Source organism: Budorcas taxicolor, chromosome 5, assembly GCF_023091745.1.
Source record: "Budorcas taxicolor isolate Tak-1 chromosome 5, Takin1.1, whole genome shotgun sequence".
NCBI classification, from domain to species: Eukaryota; Metazoa; Chordata; class Mammalia; order Artiodactyla; family Bovidae; genus Budorcas; species Budorcas taxicolor.
This window is the reverse complement of record NC_068914.1, coordinates 75,161,688-75,186,962: the sequence shown is the minus strand read 5'-3', so window position 1 is coordinate 75,186,962 and position 25,275 is coordinate 75,161,688. Positions and strand designations below refer to the sequence as shown.

General features: G+C 37.2%; 1 protein-coding gene across 1 annotated transcript in view; it reads left to right on the top strand.

Moving 5' to 3' along the window:
- SPATS2 (spermatogenesis associated serine rich 2) overlaps positions 1-25,275 on the top strand; it is a 72,943-nt gene that overhangs the window by 13,244 nt on the left and 34,424 nt on the right. Inside the window, exon 2 of the mRNA XM_052640822.1 lies at positions 19,107-19,186. Within this exon, the coding sequence (XP_052496782.1) occupies positions 19,107-19,186 (80 nt within the window). The remainder of the gene's footprint in view (positions 1-19,106; positions 19,187-25,275) is intronic.

The window sequence follows — 25,275 nt, the reverse complement described above, 5'->3', positions numbered from 1 at the left end:
ATAGCTGACTTGAATTTCATAGTTAATCATACTTGACCATTTCTTTATCCTGTGGTACCATATACTATCACTTAATTCCTTTGGTACCTTTTGTCTTATACAGAGCTGCCGATATATTTCTCTCTTCCCCTCCCCACCTCATTTTTTTTCACCTTGTAAAACTGAAATTCTGTACCCACTGAACAGTGACTCCCTATTCTCCCTTCCCCCAACCCCTGACATCCACCATCCTACTTTTGTCTATGAATTTGACCACTCTTGATAACTCATACAAGGGGCTTGGATGAAGTTGAGAGAATAGAGTAGCTGAGAAGCTGAATGCTGACATATCCTGGGGCCAGGCAGACTGCAGTTGATGAAAAGGGTCTTCTGGGGTGTAAAGGGGCCCTTGTCATTTTCCTTTGCTCTAGGATAGGTTTGAGGTAATATAGGTTCGCAAACAAATCCTCTTTGGAAGAGGATAACCTCACAAATTACTTTTACCATAAATTTTAAAAATTTATGAGTGTTTAGTACACAAAGAAAAATAATTAGAAACATGAGGCAATGAAACAATAACAGTATGGAACAAGAAGCAGTAGACACAGAAATGACATACAGGAGACCCAAATATTGGACTTACCCCAAATGGACTTAAAATAAATATTCTTAAAGTGTGCAAGGAAATAAAGAATACTTGGAGAAATTTAACATAGAACTGGAAATCTTGAAAATCTTACAATCTTGAAAGAATAACATGAGCTAAGTTTCTCAACAGGAACAATAAAAGACAGAGGAATGATACCTTGAAAGGGCTGAATAAAAATAGCTGCCAGTCTACAGTTCTACACACATCATCTGCAGTGAAAATATCCTTCTGGAATAGAGAAAAAATAAATGGCTTAAACAGAAACAAAACCCCCCAAAATAAAACAGAAATCGTCATTATCAGAATCCAAGGAGGAAAATGCTAACGGTATTCTGAATAGAGAAGAAGGATGACCCAGTTGGAGATGCAGGATGGCATGAACAGCAATGAAAACCACAAATTTATGGGCAAATCTAAATGAATATTGATTGTATAAAAATAATAAGAATGTCTTCAGTTCAGTTCAGTCACTCAGTCATGTCTGACTCTTTGCGACCCCATGAATCACAGCATGCCAGGCCTCCCTGTCCATCACCAACTCCCGGAGTTCACTCAAACTCATGTCCATCGAGTCAGTGATGCCATCCAGCCATCTCATCCTCTGTCGTCCCCTTCTCCTCTTTCCCCCAATCCCTCCCAGCATCAGAGTCTTTTCCAATGAGTCAACTCTTCACATGAGGTGGCCAAAGTACTGGAGTTTCAGCTTTAGCATCATTCCTTCCAAAGAACACCCAGGACTGATCTCCTTTAGAATGGACTGGTTGGATCTCCTTTCAGTCCAAGGGACTCTCAAGAGTCTTCTCTAACACCACAGTTCAAAAGCATCAATTCTTCAGTGCTCAGCTTTCTTCACAGTCCAACTCTCACATCCATACGTGACCGCTGGAAAAACCACAGCCTTGACTAGATGGCCCTTTGTTGGCAAAGTAATGTCTCTGCTTTTGAATACGCTATCTAGGTTGGTCATAACTTTTCTTCCAAGGAGTAAGCGTCTTTTAATTTCATGGCTGCAATCACCATCTGCAGTGATTTTGGAGCCCCCAAAATAAAGTCTGACACTGTTTCCACTGTTTCCCCATCTATTTGCCATGAAGTGAAGGGATCGGATGCCATGATCTTCCTTTTCTGAATGTTGAGCTTTAAGCCAACTTTTTCCACTCTCCTCTTTTACTTTCATCAAGAGGCTTTTTTCTTATTAGTATTTAAATATACATAAAGGATAATACAAAATCAATGACCCATAAGTTTGGAGGGACATAAGCTTTCTTGCTTTGTCAAGGAAGAAGGTAAAGCTACTAATTAATATTAAGATTGTGCAAGTCAGTAATAGACATGACTGAACGACTAAACTGAACAGACATTATGATCTCCAGGGAAACTAGATACACAGATGTACCTTGAAGATATTATGCTAAGTGAAACAAGCCCATCACAAAAATACAAATATTGTATGATTTCACCTGTATGAGGTATCTAGATTAGTTAAATTCAGAAAAATAGAATGGTGGTTGCTAGGGGCTGGGGGATATGGGGTATTGTTCAGTAGATTATGAAGTTTTAATTTTGCAAGATGAAAAGACTGCATGTTGGTTGCACAAAAATGTGAATGCACTTAATACAACTGACCGTACATTTAGAAATGGTTAAGATGGTAAATTTTATGGTATGCTTTTTTTTTTTTTTTTTAACCACAGTAGGGAAGAAATAGTGACTAAACAAAAGAAAAATGTTCTGGATGTTGTTGTTGTTCAGTCACTAAGTCATGTTCAACTCTTTGAAACCCTTGTGGACTGCAGCAGCCTAGGCTTCCCTGTCCTTCACTAGTTCTCCCAGAGGTTACTCAAATTCATGTCCATTGAGTTGGTTGATATTACTGTACTTTGCAGATAGTGTGTTTTTTTTCTTTTTATTGAAGGTTTGTAGCAACCCTGTATCCTCAGATGATGGTTAATAAAATATTTTTTAAATTAAGATACGTTCATTGATTTTTTAAACATAATTAGACATAAGTCTAATAAGACATGTTGCACACTTCACAGACTATAGCATAGTATAAACATAAGTTTTATATGCATTGAGAAACCAAAAAATTTGTGTGACTCACTGTATTGCAATATTTACCTTATTGCAGTGGTCTGGAACCAAATCTGCAATACCTCTGAGGTATAGTCTGCAGATCAGTGAACTAAGTGTGTATCTTAAGAAGTTAGGAAAATAAAAATAATTCAAAAATGTTAAAGGAAATGGAATGATCCATGAATAATAGATTTCTAATATTTATGATATTTCTTCCTTTTCTTCCTTTATTGTAATTGCTAAGACCACAAGTTGACCAGAAGTAATGAAGCAAGAAAGTTAACTATGTGGTATATGAGATGATGAATGTGTTAATTATCTTGATTTTGTTAATCTTTCCACAATGTATATACATATCAGATCATTATGCTGTGTACTGTAAACATATACAACTATTTTTGTCAGTTATTCTTCAGTAAAGTTGAGAGGAGTAAAAAAGAAGTAATAAAGCCATCATTTTATCTTGTTATTTTGACCTCAAAGGAAAAGCTGTCTCAGCATTTCACCCTGTGTTGATGTTTTCTATGGGACTTTTTAGATACCTACATAAAAAGCCCCAAAGAATCTAAACTATCAGAATTAGTGATTTTAACAATGTTGCTGAATATAAGATCATTTTATGAAAAGCAGTCCCAACTATTTATATCAGCAATAAGTAGTTAGAAAATGAAATTTAAAAAATAGATGCCATTTACAATTGTACCAAAAGTATAAAATAGAAATTTAATGAAAGATGTGTAAAAACACTATCAGAAAGTGATAAAGCATTATTGAAAAAACATTTAAGGAGAAGGATATACCACATTCATGGGTTGGAAGACTCAATATTTTGAAGATAAGTGCCATTCAAAATGGATTTATGTAATAGGTTTAATGCAATTCCCATTAAGGGCTTCCCTCATAGCTCGGTTCATAAATCATCTGCCTGCAATGCAGGAGACCTGGGTTCGATTCCTGAATTGGGAAGATCCCCTGGAGAAGTAAATGGCAACCCACTCCAGTATTCTTGCCTGGAGAATCCCATGGACAGAGGAGCCTGGCGGGTTACAGTCCTGGGGTTGCAAAGAGTCAGACATGACTTAGTGACTAAACCACCAATTCCAGTTAAAAAAAAAAAAAAAAACCACTTTTTAAAAAATGTAGTTGGACAAAATGATTCTGAAATGTATATAACAATGCATAGTGCCAAGAATAGCTAAAGAATTCTTGAAGGACAACAGCAAGGTCTGAGAATTTGTTGTATCAGACATTAAGATATGACAAAGCCACAGTAATTAAGATAATATGAAATAGCCTTGAGTCAGAAATATAGACAAATGAAGAACAGAACCTAGGAACAGATCTATTCATATAAAGAGTTTTATTTATTGAAAAGGTGATACTGAAGAACACTAAGGAAAGGATGGTCTTTTTTCTGTTCTGAGACATTTAGAAATCTATATGGTAAAGATAGATCTCTTGTTACTTACTTTACTCGTTCAATCACTCAGTCATGTCCGACTCTTTGTGACCTCATGGACTGCAGCATGCCAGGCTTCCCTATCCTTCATTATCTCCTGGAGTTAGCTCAAACTCATGTCCATTGAGTCGATGATGCCATCCAACCATCTCATCCTCTCATCCTCTTCTCCTCATGCTCTCAGTCTTCCCCAGCAACAGAATCTTTTCCAGTGAGTTAGCTCTTTGCATCAGGTGGCCAAAGTATTTGAGCCTGAGCTTCAGCATCAGTCCTTCCAATGAATATTCAGGGTTGATTACCTTTAGGATGGACTGGTTTGAGCTCCTTGCTGTCTAAGGGAGTCTGAAATGACTTCTTCTCACTTTACTGTATGCCTATAAATCCACTCCAGGGTTTGGGCTATAGATCCAAATATAAATGGCAAAACAGCAAAACTTGATAATTTAGTTGTTATCTTTCCAGACCTGACAGTAAGAAGGACCATTGGTTTTTTATTGTTGTCATTTTTACTTTTTTCCTTAGTAGCATTTTTTAAATGTTTTAATAGACTATTTTTTAGAGCAGTTATAGATTTACAACAAATTGAGCAGGAAGTGCAGGGATATGGAATTCTAATATGCCTCCTGCTCTTAAACATACAAAGCCTCCCCCATTGTCAAAATCCTTCACCAAAATTACAATTTTGTTACAGTTGATAAACCTACACTGATACATCATTATCACTGAAATTCCAAGGTCTACATTAGTATTCACTCTTGGTGTTGCACATTCTTTGGGTTTGTACAAATGTACAGTCACATGTATCTACTGGTATTGTGTCATTCAGAGTAGTTTAACAGACCTACTGTTTAACTTCTGTGTTTTGCTTATTCAGTCTTTTCATTCCCCTCACCTCTGGCAACCACTGATCTTTTTACTGTCTCCATAGTTTTGCCTTCTCCAGAATGTCATATAACTGGAATCATACATTGTGTAGCCTTTTCAAATTGCCTTCTTTCACTTAGTAATATTCCTTCATGTCTTTTCATGGCTCATTAGCTCATTCCTTTTTAGCACTGGCTAGTATTCCATTGTCTGAATGTATCATGCTGTGCTGCTGTGCTTGGTGTTGGTCATGTCCAACTCTTTGTGACACCATGGACTGTAGCCCGCCAGGCTCCTCTGTCCATAGGGATTCTCCAGGCAAGAATACTGGAGTAGGTTGCCATGCCCTCCTCCTGGCGATCTTCCCAACCCAGGCATCGAACCCAGGTATCCCACGTTGCAGGCCAGTTCTTTACCAGCTGAGCTACCCGGGAAGCCTGAACGTATCATAGTTTGTCTGTTTACCTACTGAAGTACATCTTGGTTATTTCCAGCTTTTGGCAGTCATAAGTAAAGTTTCTCTAAACATCCACGTTCAGGTTTTGATGTGGTCATAAGTTTGGTTAAATACCGAACAGTGCAATTGCTGAATCATAGGGTGAGAGGATCCTTAGTTTTATAGGAAAGTACCAGATTGTCTTCCGAAGATGACTATACCATTTTGCATTCCCACTACTAATAAGTGAGAGTTCGTGTTGCTCCACATCCTTGCCAGCTTTGATGCTAATATTCTCAATTTTGGAAACTCTAAGAGATGTGTAGTGGCAGCTCATTTTAGTTCGCATTCCCCTAATGGCGTGTGATGTGGCGCGTCTTCTCACAGGAATACTTGCCATCCATATATTTCCTTTGGAGAGGCGTTGATTAAGGTCCTTGGCCCATTTTTAATTGTATTGGTTCTTATTATTGAGTTTTAGGAGTTCTTCATAAATTTTGAATCTTTTGCAAATATTTTCTCCCAGCCTATGGCTTGTCTTTCATTCTCTTGACAGTGTCTTTTGCAGAGCAGTTTTTAATTTTAATGAAGTCCAACTTATCGATTCTTCTTTCATGTATTGTACCTTTGGTGTTGTGTCTAAAAAGTCACTGCCAAACTTGAGGTCATCTAGATGTTCTCCTAAATTATCTTCTAGGAGTTTTACAGTTTTGTATTACATTTGGGTCTGTGATCCATTCTCGGTTAATTTTTGTGAGAGGTGTAAGGTCTGTGTCTAGATTGCTCTTTGGTATGTGGGTGTCCAGTGGTTCTAGCACTGTTTGTTGAAGAGACAATCTTCGGTTCATTTTGTATGCCTTTGTTCCTTGGTCAAAGATCAGGTGATTATAATCCATGTGGGTCTATTTCTGAACTCTGTTCTGTTCCATTGATCATTTTGTTTATTTTTTTCACCAACACTGTACTGTCTGGATTACTGTAGCGTTACAGTATGTCTTAAAGTTGGTGTCAGTTTCTGAACATTATTCTCTTTCAGTATTATGCTGGTTATTTTGGGTCTTGCTTCTCCATATAAACTACTTTTTTTAATAAAGCAGATTCATTTATTTACTTATTTATTTTTGGCTGCACTGGGTCTTCGCTATCGTGCATGGGCTTTCTCCAGTTGCGGCGAATATAGGCTCCTCTCTAGTTGCAGGGCAGGGGCTTCTCATTGCAGTGGCTTCTCTGGAGGCAGAGCGTGGGCTCTTGAACTTGGGCTCTTGCACTTGGGCTCCAGTAGTTTGCAACATGAGGGCTCAGTGGCTGTAGCATGTGGGCTCTAGTGTGAAGGTTCAGTAGCTGTGGTACAGATGACTTAGGTGCTCCATGACGTGTGGAATCTTCCCAGACCAGGACCTTACCCTCTGGACCACCAGGGAAGTCCTTCATAGAAACTTTAGAATCAGTTTGTCAATATTCACAAATTAAATTGCTAGGATTTTGATTGAGATTGCATTTAATCTGTAGACCAAATTGGAAAGAACTGAAATCTTGACAATATTGAATCTTCCTGTCCATGAACATAGAATATCTCTCCATTTATTTAGTTCTTTCATTTTTTTCTCAGAGGTTTGTAGTTTATAGTTTACCTCATATATATCTTACACATACTTTATTAAATTTATACCTTATTTTCTTTGATATGCTAATATATTGTGTTTTTAATTTCAAATTTCACTTGTTTAAAGAAAAATTTCACTTGTTCGTTGCAGTTATATATTAACCTTGTATCCTGCAACCTTGTTATAATCACTTAAATCCAGGAATTTTTAATAACATTTAAAAAAATTTACTATTGAAAACTTCAAATTTTTGTATAAAAAGTAGAGAGAATAATATAGTGAAATCCCATAAACCCATAACACAGGTCCATAATTAACAACACATGTCCAATTTTTTTCTTCACCCCTAGTGGATTATTTCAAAGTAAGTTTCTGATATCATCTCAGGGAAGAACTTTTAAAATAGACATAAAAATCACTAATCATAACAGAAAAAAAACTCATGTCAGTGCATTATTACATTAAAATTAAGAACTTGTATTTATCAAAAGGTACAGTCAAGAAATTAAAATGACAGGTCACAAGATGGGAAAAGAAAGTTGCAAAGCACTATGATATTACATACTAAAGCTGAAGATATGCATACCCTATGATTTTTTTTTTTTTTTTTACTTCTTATTTTATTTTGCAGTATAGCCAGTTAACAATGTTGTGATAGTTTCAGGTGGAAAACAAAGAGACTCAGCCATATACATGCATGTATTCATTCTCCCCCAAACTCCCCTTCCATCCAGGATGTCACATAACATTGAACAGAGTTCCCTGTACTATATAGTAGGTCCTTGTTGGTTATCCATCTTAAATATAACAGTGTGTACATGTCGATCCCAAACTCTCTAACTATCCTGTCCCCCATCCTTCCCCACCAGCAACCATAAGTTTGTTTTCTAAGTCTGTGAATCTGTTCTATTTTGTAAATAAGTTCATTTGTATCATTTACTTTTAGATTCTGCTTATAAGGATGTCATAGAATATTTCTGATATTTCTCTTTCTCTGTCTGACTTAACTTCACTCAGTATGACAATCTCTAGGTTCATCCATGTTGCTGCAGATGGCATTATTCATTCTTTTTAATGGCTGGGTAATTTTCTATTTTGTGTATGTACCACATTTTCTTTATCCCTTCCTCTGTCAGTGGGCTTTTAGGTTGCTTCCATGTCTTGACTGTTGTAAACGATGCTGCAGTGAACGTTGTGGTGCATGTATCCTTTCGGACCATGTTGTTTTTTTTCAGATATACAACCAGATGTGGGGTTGTGGGGTCATATGGTAGCTCTAGGTTTAGTTTTTTAAGGAACCTCTGTACTGTTCTCCATAGTGGCTGTACCAATTTAAATTCCCACCAACAATGTAAGAGGGTTCCTTCTCTCCACACCCTCTCCAACATTTATTGTGAGTGGACTTTTTGATGATAGCTATTTTGACTGGTGTGAAGTGATACCTCATTGTAGTTTTGATTTGCATTGCTCTAATAATTAGTGATGTTGAACATTCTTTCATGTACCTCTTGGCCATCTGTATGTCTTCTTTGGAGAAATGCCCATGACTTAACTTCTGTTCCTGAGTATCCTCAAGAGAAATGCCTTTCCAGGTACACCAGGAGACTGGTACATGAATATTCAAAACGATATTGATTGTACTGGCTTCTGTTGTCCTTCATTAGCAGATTAGATTAACAATGGAAAGGTCTGTCTAGTCAAGGCTATCTATGGTTTTTACAGTGGTCATGTATGGATGTGAGAGTTGGACTGAGAAGAAGGCTGAGCGCCGAAGAATTGATGCTTTTGAACTGTGGTGTTGGAGAAGACTCTTGAGAGTCCCTTGACTGCAAGGAGATCCAACCAGTCCATTCTAAAGGAGATCAGTCCTGGGTGTTCTTTGGAAGGAATGATGCTAAAGCTGAAACTCCAGTACTTTGGCCACCTCATGTGAAGAGTTGACCCATTGGAAAAGACTCTGATGCTGGGAGGGATTGGGGGCAGGAGGAGAAGGGGACAACTGAGGATGAGATGGCTGGATGGCATCACCAACTCGATGGACATGAGTTTGAGTGAACTCCGGGAGTTGGTGATGGACAGGGAGGCCTGGCGTGCTTCGATTCATGGCGTCGCATAGAGTCAGACACAACTAAGCGACTGAACTGAACTGAGTCATGAAATAAAATATTATTTAGCAAAGAATAGACTATATTTACTTGTAAGAAGACACATGATCTTACAGGCACTGTAAAGGCACACACACATAAAGTATTTAATTCCGTAATTGTAATTTTAAATATAATAACTCCATATATTTCACAATAAAAAAATTTTTTAAAGAGTTTACTAAGATAGATGGACTTAAACAAGTGTGCTATTTAGGTAGTATGTTTCTTACATTCAGAAGTATAATATTAAAATCTAGTGTCCACTTTGTGATAATTGTAACAACTATTTAGAAATAGAAATATTTATAATCAAAGTAGGTTATTGATCCCTAAGTCATTTTAAGAAAGAAAAGCTGACATTTAATTCTTATTTGCACGAAGGTTAATGAATGAAGAGTGACAGATTTGGCAGTGCTGTATATTATGAGAAAAGTCATTATTTTGTTGGAGACAGAAGTATGTAATTAGATTTGTCTTGTTAATTTCTGTAGTTTGAAGTAGGGGGATGAGTTGGGATAGAGAAGGAAGACATTCACTATTTTACAGTATTAGAAGGAACATCCACAGCAAAATCTTTTATAATGACAAGTAGGATGTCTCTTAAATCTAAACAGAAATTAGTTCTACCACATAGGAATTCTAAAAAAGTTTGCTCCTCCTTACTCTCCTTCAACTTCTCAGGAATTCTGCCAGTTAGTGTGCACTGATCTTAGTAACTGAAGGTTTGTTTTACTCTTAAACATCATAGTTCATAAGTGTTTTAATTTTTTTGACTTATGGAATTGAGTTTCTTTCCTGGATTAGCTGGCAGAATTCTTGAAAATCTGAAGGACCATGAGGAGCAAAAAACAGTTTAAAAAAACAAAAATAAAAACCTATGCGTTCAACTCACCCAGTTCCTATCTTAAACCCAGAACTATGACATATATTGTAAGGACATCCAAGACTGATGATTCCATAAAATAGAAGAGCCATTAACTAGAGAAATATTAGCAAAACCTGTAAAGAGGGTTTGACTTGTAAGAGAGACTAAAAATAGGCCCTTGGTAGGGGAAAGTATGTTTTTCTTCAGACGTAATGTTTTTCTTCAGACTCAGCTCACACAGATGCATATTAGAAGACTTGATTTATTCACAGACTGATTTTCTGATTTTTGGATTATCTAGTTTCCTTGATTATACACACACATAAACACACACACACACATTTTTACTGGCTATCCATCTTTTAGACACACCACAGTTTATTTTTTACTTTCACAAAGGGCAGGAAGAGATTAACAAGTGGAAAGATGAAACACAGTCAGTCCTTCTCACTACTTGGAAATAAAGAAAAATTTAGCTAGATATTTTACTTTTTATTCTATTTTAGTGCTACTTTCCTTAAAAAAAAAACCAAAACTGAAAGTTGGCTATAAGCAGATATCAAAATAATTGCCATGTGGCTTCATAATTTTCTAAATAGCTATTTGAATTCATGTAATCTGTGGATTTATGTACAAAGTTTTGCAAATAAAATATTAGTTCAGAGATAATGTAGAATCAGCAAATAACACGTACTGATCTTGTCATTGAAGATTTAGCTGAGTTCTTTTTTTTTTAATCTTAGTTTTTAAGTGCTTTAATCTTTTCAACTTACGAAGTTGAGTTTCTTTTTTGAAACAGTCGGCAGGATTCTGAGTGTCTGAAGGACAGTATGGAAAAGGAAATAATTTTTTAAATTACGTATTTTATTTCATATATGGGAATACTATTTCCAGACTAATGAGAGATGGCATTGAGACAGAAGAGGTTGGACATTAAAATCAATATTACTGCCTCCTGGCTATTCTCTAGAATATATCACTAAGAAAAATTTGAAAAGTGGTGGACTGAATTTCCTATCTTCCATTCAGCCAGCAAACTTTTTAAATAATGAGACCATTCAAGAACTTTTGGAACTTAAAAAATAGAAGCTTATTCAGTTGCATCTGCTTGAAACCTGGGAAAATCTACTAGCAAGAGTAAAGTAGAATTCAATTTCTTGCTTAATAAAAACAGTGACTTTCCATCAAGCTCTACCTTGAAAAATCAGAACTTATTCTAGATGTTAGGAAATTTCCCAACATAAATGTCTATGAAAAGAGGCACAAAATACACCTAGATGACTTGCTTAGGAATTCCCTGCTGGTCCAGTGGTTAGGACCCGTGCTCACCGCCGAGGATGTGGGTTCATTCATTCATTCAGTCCCTGCTTGGGGGGAACTAAGGTCCCACAAGCCTTACAACAAGGGCGAAAAACAAACAAACAAAACAAAAGACTAGATGATAAATGTCAGCAGAAATAACAGAAAGGTAGAAAACTGTTTCATGAAAGACCCACTTAGCAGATCAGTTGTTGAAGTGTGGGTTTTTCTGGACATTTAAGCTACATTAGTTATCTGAAATGGCTAAGAAGACCAGTTGATGAGACCCCTTACAACCTACTAACAGCATTTTTTGTGTTAGGCCATTGTCAACTAGGATGGAGGTTTCTTAAATAACTTTTAACAATTTAATATATTTTAAAAGTGTTAGCATTTCAGAAAGCTACAACAGTACACTATAGTAGAAATACTTAAAGCAAATTAGAAAGCTTAAAAAAGGGCACTTTGACATAGTTCCCTTTCTTAATTTCTCATCTCTGATTTGCTTCCCTTCTAAGCCTGATTCCCCTTTATTTATACATAATCCCCCCACCTTTTATAATTGGTATCTTATTTCTTACACAAAACAGTCATAATTCTTCCAAGCTTATGTGGTAAGTTGACAGAAGAAAGAATTACCACCTAGGAAGCTAAAGTTGGTGGCTTCTTCAATTCTGAAGTTGTGAATACACTCCTAGGCTTTAGCAGTAGTGCCTGTGACAGTACTCTTTGCCTTGCCCTCACATTTGTACAATATAACCCCCATCCCTATGCGCGCCATTAGTTCATGTGAAGGAAATGAACTCCACCGTGTGGATTGTTCTCAAAACTGGCATGAGAAGAAGCAATTGCAAGAGGCTAATTATTTTCTTTTACATGGTTGAGTACTAAGGAGAACTTCAGATTCTTTCATTGTTCATGAGATAACACTTCTGGCACATTGCCTCTGCTTTTGAGTTTGCTTTTTAATTTTTAAGAGGGAGTTGATAGTTTGAGAAAATGTGACAAGTGATTATCACACTTGTTAGGTTGTCTAGAGTTCTTCACCCTTGGTCTTATCTGCATTTAATTGGCTCTTAAATGTATGGTCTGTCTTTGGCCATGGTGAAGTGTTAATAATTTTGTTACCCAGCTTGTTTCATGTATGTATGAGGAATATCAGGGAGTAGTAACAAAAATCTGAGATCCTTGGAAGAAACATGATATACCGCCTTTTTGTTGAAATAATGCAACTTGAGAACTAGTATATTCGATGAGTTACAGCACTAATGGATAGCATAAAACTTGGGCTCAGTCTTTGATTCTGCAGTAGGTTTCTTACTGCAAGCTTTGGGTACAGAATAGTACCATAACTGATTTTTCTCATCATTGTAAAGTTAAGAGAAGGTATTTTGGAAGGGATCATATTTCCATCTTTCTCTTTGCTTATCAGATAAGATAATACAATAATTTACCATCGCGTCAGTGAAAAAGTACATAAACAATCTAAAACAATAGGTTTTTAGTTGTTAAATTCAAAGACACACGTTCAGTAACCCCTGTGAGAATCCTTAGACCTACTCCATGCCTGGGAAGCTCCCTCTATGCTTCTCTCTACTGTAAGCAGCCAGGAATTTGGGGGGACAGGCTTTTCCATGAAAGAAACAGTCTTCTCATTGATAATCAGATTGAATTCACTTCAGTCCTTTCAGGGAGCCTTACCATGCCTTCATAATAGTAATTCTGCTAAGTATTTTTAGGTAGAACACCAAGTGGTAAAGCTTTTAATCAGCTCCTCCTCATTTGTTGTGGTGGGGGTCTAGTATGTGCATTTGTTGTTGTTCAGTCTCTAAGTCGTGTCCCATTCTGTGCGACCCCTGAACTGCAGCACATCAGGCTCCCCTGTTCTTCACTACCTCCCAGAGTTTGTTCAGATTCATGGTTATGCTGTCTAACATCTCATCGTCTGCCACCCCTTCTCCTCCTGCCCTCAGTCTTTCCCAGGGTCAGGGTCTTTTCCAGTGAGTTGGCTTTTCGCATCAGGTGGCCAGAGTATTGGAGCTTTAGCTTCAGCATCAGTCCTTCCAATGAATATTCAGGGTTGATTTCCTTTAGGATTGACTGATTTGATCCCGTGCAGTCCATGGGACTCTCAAGAATCTTCTCCAGCACCACAATTCGAAAGCATCAATTCTTCGGTGCTCAGCCTTCTTTATGGTCCAATTCTCAAGTCTGTAAATGACTGCTAGAAAAACTGTAGTTTTGACTATACAGAACTTTTTTGGCAAACTGATGCCTCTGCTTTTTAATACACTGTCTAGATTTGTCCTAGCTTTACTTCCAAGGAACAAGTGTCTTTTAATTTTGTGCCTGCAGTGGTTTTGGAGTCCAAGAAAATAAAATCAGTCAGTTTTCACTTTTTCTCCATCTGTTTGCAATGAAGTGATGGGACTGTATGCCATGACCTTAGTTTTTTGAATGTTGAGTTTTAAGCCAGCTTTTTTACTCTCCTCTTTCACTCTCATCAGGAGGCTCTTGAGTTCCTCTTCACTTTCTGCCATTAGAGTGGCATGGAATTGCTATATCATGATAATTATATCTTCAGTTATTTAAGGAGCCACCATATAGCTTTCCATAGCAGTTGTATCATTTTACTTTCCCACCAGCAATGTATGACTGTTCCAGTTTCTCCACATCCTCACCAATACTTGTTTTCTCTCTTCCTTTCCTCCCTCCCACTTCCCTCTGTCCCTTCCTGCTTGCCTGCCTTTCTTCCTGCCATCCTCAGAGTTGTGCATATAATCAGAACTTTTAACCAAATTAATTATGAAACTACAGTATGGTCTTCAGGTTAAATTATTAATTAAAAACAATTAGACTGTGTTTCAGTTTGTTGAGATATGTGTTCAGTTATAAGGAAGACATAGAGATAGATGTCCAACAGACACATAAAAAGGTGCTTAACATCACTAATCAGGAAAATGCAGCCCAAACCATAATGTGATACTACCTCACACCTGTAAGAATAGTTATTATTAAAGACAAGAAATAATAAGTGTTGGCCAGGAAATATAGAACATTTCATCAGTTCAGCTTCTGGTTATGTATCCAAAGAAAGCAAAAACATTAACTTGAAAAGACATATGCACCCCCGTGGTCATTGCAGCATGATTTACAAAAGCCAAGATACAGAAACAACCTGAGTGTCTTCATATGGTGGAAGAATGGATAAAGAATGTGGTGTGCATTTATACAACGGAATATCATTCGGCCATAAAAAAATCTTGCCATGTGTGACACCACAGATGGACCTTGAGGACATTATACTGAGTAAAATGAGTCAGAGAATGACAGACCGTATCATCTCACTTATATGTGGGATCCAAAACTTACAGAGGAAAAGAGCTCATAGATACAGAGAACAGATTGATAGTTATCAAAAATGTTGGGTGGGAGGAGGGCCAAATGGGTAAAGGAGGTCAAAAGGTACAAACTTCCAATTATAAAATAAATAAGCCCTAGGAATATAATGTATAGCATGGTGACTCTAGTTAATAATAGCGTATTGCATATTTACAAGTTGCTAAGAGAATATATCTTAAAGTTCTTATCACAAGAAAAAAGTTTCCCTTAACTGTGTATGTTGATAGATATTAACTAGACTTTTTGTGATCAATTCACAGTATATACAAATATCAAATCATGCTACATACCTGAAACTACGTAATGATATATATGCGTGTGTCAATTATACCTCAGTTAAAAAAAAGAAAACTTGTTCAAGTCTGATTTGATACATGAGATAGTCAGACTCAGGTATTTCTATGTTGTCCTCGTTGAAACAACTTTTGTCTGATTTTTGAAGCCAGTGAGAACAATTTGTTTTCTAATGTTTACAGATATGTCAGTGATACTATAAATAGCATACTTTATCCACTGAAACTAGTGTTGGTCACTCAGTGGTGTCTGACTCTTTGCAACCCCTGGACTATAGCCCGTCAGGCTCCTCTGTCCATGGAATTCTGCAGGCAACAGTACTAGAATGGGAGCTATTCCTCCTCCAGGGCATCTTCCCATCCCAAGGATTAAACCCAGGTCTTCTGCATTGCAGGCGGATTCTTGACCATCTGAGCCATCATGGAAGCCGCAAAATGTTCCTAAATGTGTGATATTTGAAATAATTCCAAGGAACTTGTGAGATGGTTCCTGATAGAATGAAATAGATGATAATCTCAAGGGTTCCTCATATCCTTTATGAATCTTGCCTGAGTTTAACTTCAGTTTTTTTCTTTAAAAATTTATGATCTTCTATCATAGGGTAGGTACAAAAGGATGAGATCTTACCTCATTTACTAACAGTGGAATTAAGTAAATCTTAGGCTTTCTTTGCATGAAAAAATAGGAGAACTGTTAAATCACTAAATATTGTTGGTGGGAATTAAAATTTATTTTCCCTATAATGTTGAGAGGCACTTAAGCTCCAGTTCATTGAAGCAGGTTTTTTTTTTAACCTACTTGAGTTTGTTCATGTAAGTAAAAAGACAATATTAGCTGGTGAATAGACAAGTTAAGATGTTAAATTATTGCTTTCCCATTTTGGCAAACTTATGATTTAGAATATAAATACAAAATGAGCATTTGTACCCCAGGAGGCTGACCTGTCCAGACTGCAAGTCAGACTACAGGTTTCTTGCCTTGGGCTTCTGGTTGAGTTTGGCTGTTGTGCAGCATAAAGCAGGAGACCAGAGGCAGGGAGGAGAGTAAGATAGGAGTATCTGTTCCCCTAGTCTTTCCCTGAAGGGTCACTGTGGGCTTACTGTGTCCTCTGATTAAAGGACTGTTCTCCTATGGCCATCTCCACACCAGATGAAACAAAGATGAAAGAGGCCTCTGTCTCCGGATTCCAGTGACTGCTCCCTCCTTACCGTCTTTAAAACCTCCAGTAGCAATATACATGGCTGTTCTTAGCCAAGGAGTACTGTGCTCTCTCTTGTGGTTTCCCTACTCCCTACCAGCACCTTCGAAAATAGTCCCTTCATTAAACTCTCAATGTGCTGTTTGTTTCCTGCTGAGATCCTGACTGAAATAGCTTCTGTATGTATTTTTAATCATTATCCCAACTGGTATGCCAGATAAACTCTAATAATACTTACGCTAATTTGGGGCAGGCGATCACTGAAAGTGTTTGTAGAACTACCCTTTGTTTTCATTGCGCTTCATTTCATCTAGCGTGTTGTTTAACAGAAAAAAATAAAAGGTATTAGATGATGTATAAGAAGTTAGTGATACCAATAGCTTATTTAAATATAGGTCCCTAAATGCTGTTTTAAGTATCCCCTCTTGGGATGGGATGGGGAGGGAGGTGGGAGAGGGGTTCAGGATGGGGAACACGTGTACACCCGTGGCTGATTCATGTCAATGTGTGGCAAAAACCACCACAATATTGTAATTAGCCTCCAATTAAAATAAAAAGAAAAAAAATAAAATTAAGTGTCCCCTCTTAAGAATCTGCTGCCAGTGCAGGAGATGTAAGAGATATGGGTTTGATCCCTGGGTCAGGAAGATCCCCTGGAGAAGGAAATGGCACCCGATTCCAGTATTCTTGCCTGGGAAATCCCATGGACAGAGGATCCTGGTAGCCTACAGTCCATAGGGTCGCAAAGAGTCAAACACAACTGAGCATTTAAGCACCTTTTCCTAAAAGAGGTTGGTGGTTGGATTCTTTGCTAAGATTACCGATGTTCTTTGTATCATATCAGTGCTCATTAATGTGTCTTTGAGAGAGAGTAGAGTTGACCCTTGGATAATATGGGGTTAAAGGTGCTGACCCCTGAGTGCAGTGGAAAATCCTTCCAGCTGGGCCTCAGTGTCCACAGTTCTGCATCCGTGGATTCAACCAACTGCAGGTTGTGTATGCTGTAGTACTTACCATTGAAAACTATCTGTGTATAAGTAGACCTGGGCAGTGTTCAAAGGTCAGCTGTACTTAACAGCAGTCAAGTTATATCATCTGGATAACCTAAAGCAATTCTGAAAAGGTTGCTCAATAGTATTTTGGCTGTGTAAAATTTTCATCTGTATATACTACGTTTCTTTGCGGTTAATAAAGATAATTCAGTGTTAACCATATTAGGTCATCATCTAGAAAATTCCGGCTTTAAGTATTGAGTTTGTGTAAATGTAACCTGATTTTTCCTTTGGGTAACAATGATGAAACTGCCAGTATTACAGAGGTTAAAAGTGGATTCACAATTCAGTGGTAATTGGCAAGTGTACTTTCTCTTGGAATGACACAGGATCTATTCATATCCTCTTTTCTACTTTTAGAAACAAAATACTATTATCATTCTAACGTATAAATTATCAGTCTTCTGCAGCAACTAGGAGGTATTATATAAAACACAGGATAAAGATTGAGCTATAAAAGAGGCTTTAATTAAAACACATCTGTAATAATACTGAAAGAATTTGGAAAGCGTACTAAAATATTACTGTATGTTTTATACTCCCATCTTATTCTGTTCAGACTGCTCTAACAAAGTACCACAGACTGAGTAGCTTATAAACAATAGAAATTTACTTCTCACAGTTCTAGAGACTGGAAATCCGAGATCAGAGTGCCAACATGGTCTAGCGAGGGCCTTCTGGGTTGCAGACTTCTCTTTGTGTCCTCACATGGTGGCAGAGGTCTCTATGGAATCTTTTTAATAAGAGCACTGATCCCATTCATGAGAACTCTGCTCTTCGAAGGCCTCACCTACTAATACCATCACTTTAGGATTTCAGCATATGAATTTGGAGGTGAAAATACAAACATTCAGACTATAGCAACCCCTCTTCTCAAATTTTCCCCTTTTTCTTGCTTTGTTGAAATTTGAACCCCCAAAGTATTCCCAAGTATGATAGCTTGGATCTGCAACGTTGATACCACCTGAGAGTAAAAATCTCAGGCCACACATCAGACTCTTGAATCAGAACCTGCTATTTAACTTGAGATTCCCCCAGTGATAAGTATACACATCAGAATTTGAGAAGCACTCTAGCTGTTTCCTAGGATCACATCTCATTAGAGTAAAACAAAGTTATCAAGTATAAAAGGTGAGGTAATTTGTTGATCACATAGTCATGGGTAAAGAAACTGATTAAATTCACAGATAGCCTTTTCTTTCTAAGTGCAAACTATTTTCTATAATTTCTTACGTTGAACTAAGTTTTCCCATTTATGCTATTAATATAAACACTGGTACATTGCTTTTTGTATATTATACTGGGAACACAAATATATGAAATTCATAGTCTTAAGAATGTGACGTGTGTGTGTTGTAGTCTAAAAGATGGAAAGTACTTTTATGTGTTGTTATTATTAATGTTATAGAAGCTTTCATTCTCACATATTCAGATTTTTTAGTGTTAAATTTTACCTTGAGCTATTTACTTACAGTATTTTTAGAGGGGCTTTTATATTAAGATAGTTAAAGATATCAAGGATTACTGTATAGTCTAATATAATTGATTTCAATATTTTTCTCAAGCTGTGACAATTTCTACTAAAATCAAATTTAATTTCACAATTTGAATGCAAAGGTAGTTATCAGTTATATAATAGAATTTGCAAAATAACAATTAAGTTCTATTTAGTTATTAGCTGTTTATGGGGAAAGAGCAGCTAGTATTGGCCCTTACATTTTGCAGGCTGTTATGTTAGTTTTGGACCCTGTTGAATATATTTTTTTCTTCTCATTCTTTCAGATTCATCAGGATTCATTTTTGATTTGCAGTCCAATACTGTACTGGCCCAAGGAGGAGCTTTTGAAAACATGAAAGAAAAGGTATGTCTATTTACTGTGGATAGGAAACTTGAATGTCTTGTTAAAATTTAGGTACTAATAAAATCATTGGCTACAAACTCATTAAGAAAGTGAAAATTAAGAACAAAACTGTATGAATGCCGCTGTATATCAGAGAGTAACTGCCATGAAGGTTTTGAGGAATCAGAGCCTATAAGTATGAACAATTTTCTTTACATGTATCCATATACATATATTTCTAAATTCTCTTGGACATCTTAATATTAATTAATACAACAGTATGTGTATGGCTAAGTGTGTATCTAATTTGCTAACATTCTTTAAGGAATAGTCTTGAGTAGGATCGTCCCATTCACTTGAAGAGGATTTTTAAGACCAGGAGACTTTAGAGCAAGAGGAGAAATTTTCTAAGTAATGTATCTTTGGAAGGGAACCAGGTTGTCTTTAATAATATAACCCTTAATGAGCTATATTGAGAAAAAACATAAAAGCTTTACATATGTTCTCCATCTCATTTAGAAAGTAAATCATTGATTCTGGAGTCATAGATACATATTGGTTCAATAATATAAACAATGTTGTATTTTCAGTTATGAGAATTTTCCCTTTATCATTGAATCTGTACGTTTTGCCTGAAGCCCATTTTCTAGTGATCATGGTAATTTTTTGCTCATCTCAAAAGTATATATTATAAATTCACACTCTTTGAATTATAGATTATATACCATCCTGCTTGTATAGTTTTGTACTTCCTCATTGTTCAATTAAGCCTGAAACAAAAAAAATTATAGAATGACATGAAGGCAAGTTACAGATTCTGCTAATAACTTGAACAAGATACTTTACTTCTCTTCATCTGTAAAAAATTTTACATTACATTTCTAATGTAAAATGCTTACAAATACAGAATGAAAATGATATACATCATTTTAAATGCATAGCCAAGGAATTCCCTGGTGGTCCAGTGGTTAGGACTCCACTTTCATTGCCAAGGACCCAGATTTAACCCCTGCTCTGGGAACTAAGAATCCTGCAGGCTACATGGCGTGGCCAAAAAAGAAAAAAAGCATAGCTGAACACAAGAAGAGAAATCCCTAGGGGCCAAAAATATAGAAGAAACTAAAAAGCTGAGTGGCAAGCCTGAGCTAGGTAATGCTGATATGTTTTGCCAGTCTCAGTAACAAATGGGTTTTTACCACACAGGCCCCAGATTTAGCACAAAGCTTGTCCTGGGTTAGAAATTGGAACTGAGATCTTATATAAGGTTGAGATCCTGAAAATGCTTCATCTTCAGGGAAAGGTAAACTAGAACAAATCTTCCCACTGACTTTGAACACAATATTAGTATTCTTACTGTAAATGTTGAGAGGAATGTAGTGAAAATGAATTCAACTTTTTTCATTAGTAATATTATATTCTATAATTATTTTATAAATATTATAGAATAAAGCAAGTCAAGAAATATGTCAATCTTTTTAAGAGCTAAAAAACTTTCAGTTTAGAGAAGAGAAATACATGTTTAAAAACCATTTTATAAAAAGTCTTTTGGGAATTCTCTAGGTCCACTGGTTAGGACTCCGTGCTTCCACTACAGAAGGCATAGGTTCAGTCCTGCATGCTGCACGGTGTGGCAAAAAGAAAAAAAAAAAAGCCTTTTAATATTATATTTAAACTGATGGTGTCAGTATAAACTTATGTTGTAAAAACCAAAATTTCCTAGTTCTATCAACTGAAAGGACCTAGAAATAATCACATCCTAGTATTCAGTTCAGTTCAGTTCAGTGGCTCAGTTGTGTCTGACTCTCTGCGACCCCATGAATCGCAGCACGCCAGGCCTCCCTGTCCATCATCAACTCCCGGAGTTCACTCAGACTCACATCCATCAAGTCAGTGATGCCATCCAGCCTCATCCCTGTCGTCCCCTTCTCCTCCTGCCCCTAATCCCTCCCAGCATCAGAGTCTTTTCCAATGAGTCAACTCTTTGCATGAGGTGGCCAAAGTACTGGAGTTTCAGCTTTAGCATCATTCCTTCCAAACAAATCCCAGGGTTGATCTCCTTCAGAATGGACTGGTTGGATCTCCTTGCAGTCAAGGGACTCCCAAGAGTCTTCTTCTCCAACACCGCAGTTCAGAAGCATCCATTCTTCGGCTCTCAGCCTTCTTCACAGTCCAACTCTCACATCCATACATGACCACTGGAAAAACCATAGCCTTGACTAGACGGACCTTTGTTGGCAAAGTAATATCTCTGCTTTTCAATATGTTATCTAGGTTGGTCATAATTTTTCTTCCAAAGAGTAAGCATCTTTTAATTTCATGGCTGCAATCACCATCTGCAGTGATTTTGGAGCCCCCAAAAATAAAGTCTGACACTGTTTCCACTGTTTCCCCATCTATTTCCCATGACGTGATGGGACCAGATGCCATGATCTTCGTTCCCTGAATGTTGAGCTTTAAGCCAACTTTTTCACTCTCCTCTTTCACTTTCATCAAGAGGCTTTTTAGTTCTTCACTTTCTGCCATAAGGGTGGTGTCATCTGCATATATGAGGTCATTGATATTTCTCCCGGCAATCTTGATTCCACCTTGTGCTTCTTCCGGCCCAGCATTTCTCATGATGTACTCTGCATAGAAGTTAAATAAGCCGGGTGACAATATACAGCCTTGACATAGTCCTTTTCCTATTTGGAACCAGTCTGTTGTTCCATGTCCAGTTCTAACTGTTGCTTCCTGACCTGCATATAGGTTTTTCAAGAGGCAGGTCAGGTGGTCTGGTATTCCCATCTCTTTCAGAATTTTCCACAGTATTAGGAAATACTAGTATTTTCCTAGTATTAGATTGGTGCAAATGTAATTGTGGTTTCAGACCGTGAATTTTAAATCATTATAACTAGGCTCAAATGCATCTTTAGTCAAAATAGGAACCATTACAATCAACACATTTTTGCCAACAAGAAGTAAGCTTGTTTATTTTTATAATGTAAAAATCCATGATTCAGGAGTTGACGAACTATTGGAAAGCGTTTTCTGCCTCTTGCTGGTTATGGAAGCATTCTCCCTCCAAAAAGTTGTCAAGATGCTTGAAAAAGTGGTAGTTGTTTGGCAAGAGGTCAAGTGAATATGGCGGATGAGGCAAAACTTCATAGCCCAATTCATTTAACTTTTGAAGCAAGTGTTGGTTGTGCGAGGTGCATTCGGACGTTGTCATGGAGAAGAATTGGGCCCTTTATGTTGACCAATGCAGGCTGCAGGCATTGCAGTTTTTAGTGCATCTCATCGATTTGCTGAGCATACTTCTCATATGTAATGATTTCGCCAGGATTCAGAAAGCTGTAGTGAATTAGATGAGCAGCAGATCACCAAACAGTGACCATGACCTTTTTTTGGTGCAAGTTTGGATTTGGGAAGTGCTTTGGACCTTCTTGGGGCTTCCTAGGTGACGCTAGTGATAAAGACCCTGCCTGCCAATACAAGATAAAACGTAAGAGATGCAGGTTCGATCCTGGGGGTTCGGAAGATCCCCTGGAGGAGGAAATGGCAACCCACTCCAATATTCTTGCCTGGAGAATCCCATGGACAGAGGAGCCCAGCAGTCTACAGTCCATGGGGTCACAAAGAGTTGGGCACAACTGAGCGACTAACACTTTCAGTTTCACTTTCTTTGGCTTTGAGAAGTGCTTTGGAGTTTCTTCTCTATCCAACCACTGAGCTGATCATTGCCAGGAGTCGTATAAAATCCACTTTCTGTCGCACATCACAATCCATTCGAGAAATGGTTTGTTGTTACACAATAAAAGAGGATGACACTTCAGTGGTTTTTTTGATTTGCTATCAGTTCATGAGGTACCCACTTACCAAGCTTCTTCCCATTTCCAATTTGCTTCTAATGCAAAATGACGATAGAATGGTTGGTATTGAGTTCTTCAGAAACTTCTCGTGTAGTTGAAAGAGAATCAGTTTGCAGTTGCCGGCCACTGTGCTCCTCATCTTCAAGGCTCTCCTTTCCTTTACAAAACTTCTTGAAGCACCACTGCACTGTACATTCGTTAGCAGTATCTGGGCTAATGCATTGATGATGTTCAAATTGTCTCCACTGCTTTATGACCCATTTTGAACTCAAATAAGAAAATTGCTTGAATTTGCTTTTTGTCTAATGTCATTTCCCTAGTCTAAAGTAAATATAAAATAAACAGCAAGTAATGTCATTAGCAAAAAAAAAAGCGAGAAATGTGCATTAAAATGATGTATAACATAACCACATTTATTTGAGAATGTAGTCCAATATCAAACGGCAAAGCTCAGCAATGCAAGACCACAATTACTTTTACGTCAATCTAATAGGAATAAACACACCTAGCTCTTAGATCTTGGTTTCTAACTACCACTCCCTACCCAAAAAAAAAAAAAATGGGTCTTCTTGAAGAAATAACCAATTTCACATTGTCCAGTAAGACAAAAAATGAAGATTATAAAGACTAAAAAGGAAGGGGAAAAAAACTGCTGTTATTATAGATAATAGAATTGCCTACATAGAATAACCAAGAAAGCAACAATTATTAGGAATAATGAAGTCATCAAAATAGCTGGATATAAAATTGACATACAAAAATGAAAAGAGAATATTCAATTATTGTAAAGTGTATATTTTTAACCTCAAAAGATACAAAATACCTTAGGAATAACTTGACGAATTTGGCATGTTTGTTTTGAAGGGAAATTTGGCATTTCTAATGAGTTTTTAGATTCACTACTGTTCAGAGTTTTGCCAAGAGAATGTACTGGTCATAGCAAACACCCTCTTCCAACAACACAAGAGAAGACTCTACACATGGACATCACCAAATGGTCAATACTGAAATCAGATTGATTATATTCTTTGCAGCCAAATATGGAGAAGCTCTATGAAGTCAGCAAAAACAAGACTGGGAGCTGACTGTGGCTCAGATCATGAACTCTTTATTGCCAAATTCAGACTTAAATTGAAGAAAGTAGGGAAAACCACTAGACCATTCAGGTATGACCTAAATCAAATCCCTTACGATTATACAGCAGAAGTGAGAAATAAATTCAAGGGATTAGATCTGATAGACAGAGTGCCTGAAGAATTATGGATAGAGGTTTGTGACATTGTACAGGAGGCAGTGATCAAGACCATCCCCAAGAAAAAGAAATGCAAAAAGGCAAGATGGTTGTCTGAGGAGGTCTTACAAATAGCTGTGAAAAGAAAAGCGAAAGGCAAAGGAGAAGAGGAAAGATATGTCCATTTGAATGCAGAGTGCCAAAGAATAGCAAGGAGAGATAAGAAAGCCTTCCTCAGTGATCAGTGAAAAGAAATAGAGGAAAACCATGGAATGGGAAAGACTAGAGATCTCTTCAAGAAAATTAGAGATACCAAGGGAACATTTCTTGCAAAGATGGGCACAATAAAGGACAGAAATGGTATGGATCTAACAGAAGGAGAAAATGTTAAGAAGAGGTGGCAAGAATACACTGAAGAACTATATGAAAAAGACTTCACAACCCAGGTAATCACGATGGTATGATCACTCATCTAGAGCCAGACATCCTGAAATGCAAAGTCAAGTGATCCTTAGGAAGCATCACTATGAACAAAGCTAGTGGAGGTAATGAAATTCCAGTTGAGCTATTTCAAATCCTAAAAGATGATGCTGTGAAAGTGCTGCACTCAATATGCCAGCAACTTTAGAAAACTCAGCAGTGCAGTGGCCACAGGACTGGAAAAGGTCAGTTTTCATTCCAATCCCAAGGAAAGGCAATGCCAAAGAATGCTCAAACTACCACACAATTGCACTCATCTCACACACTAGCAAAGTAATGCTCAAAATTCTCCAAGCCAGGCTTCAACAGCACGTGAACCATGAACTTCCATATGTTCAAGGTGGATTTAGAAAAGGCAGAGGAACCAGAGGTCAAATTGCCAACATCCGTTGGATGATTGAAAAAGCAAGAGAATTCCAAAAAAACATCTACTTCTGTTTTATTGACTATGCCAAAGCCTTTGACTGTGTGGATCACAACAAACTCTGGAAAATTCTGAAAGAGATAGGAATACCAGACCACCTGACCTGCCTCTTGAGAAAGCTGTGTAC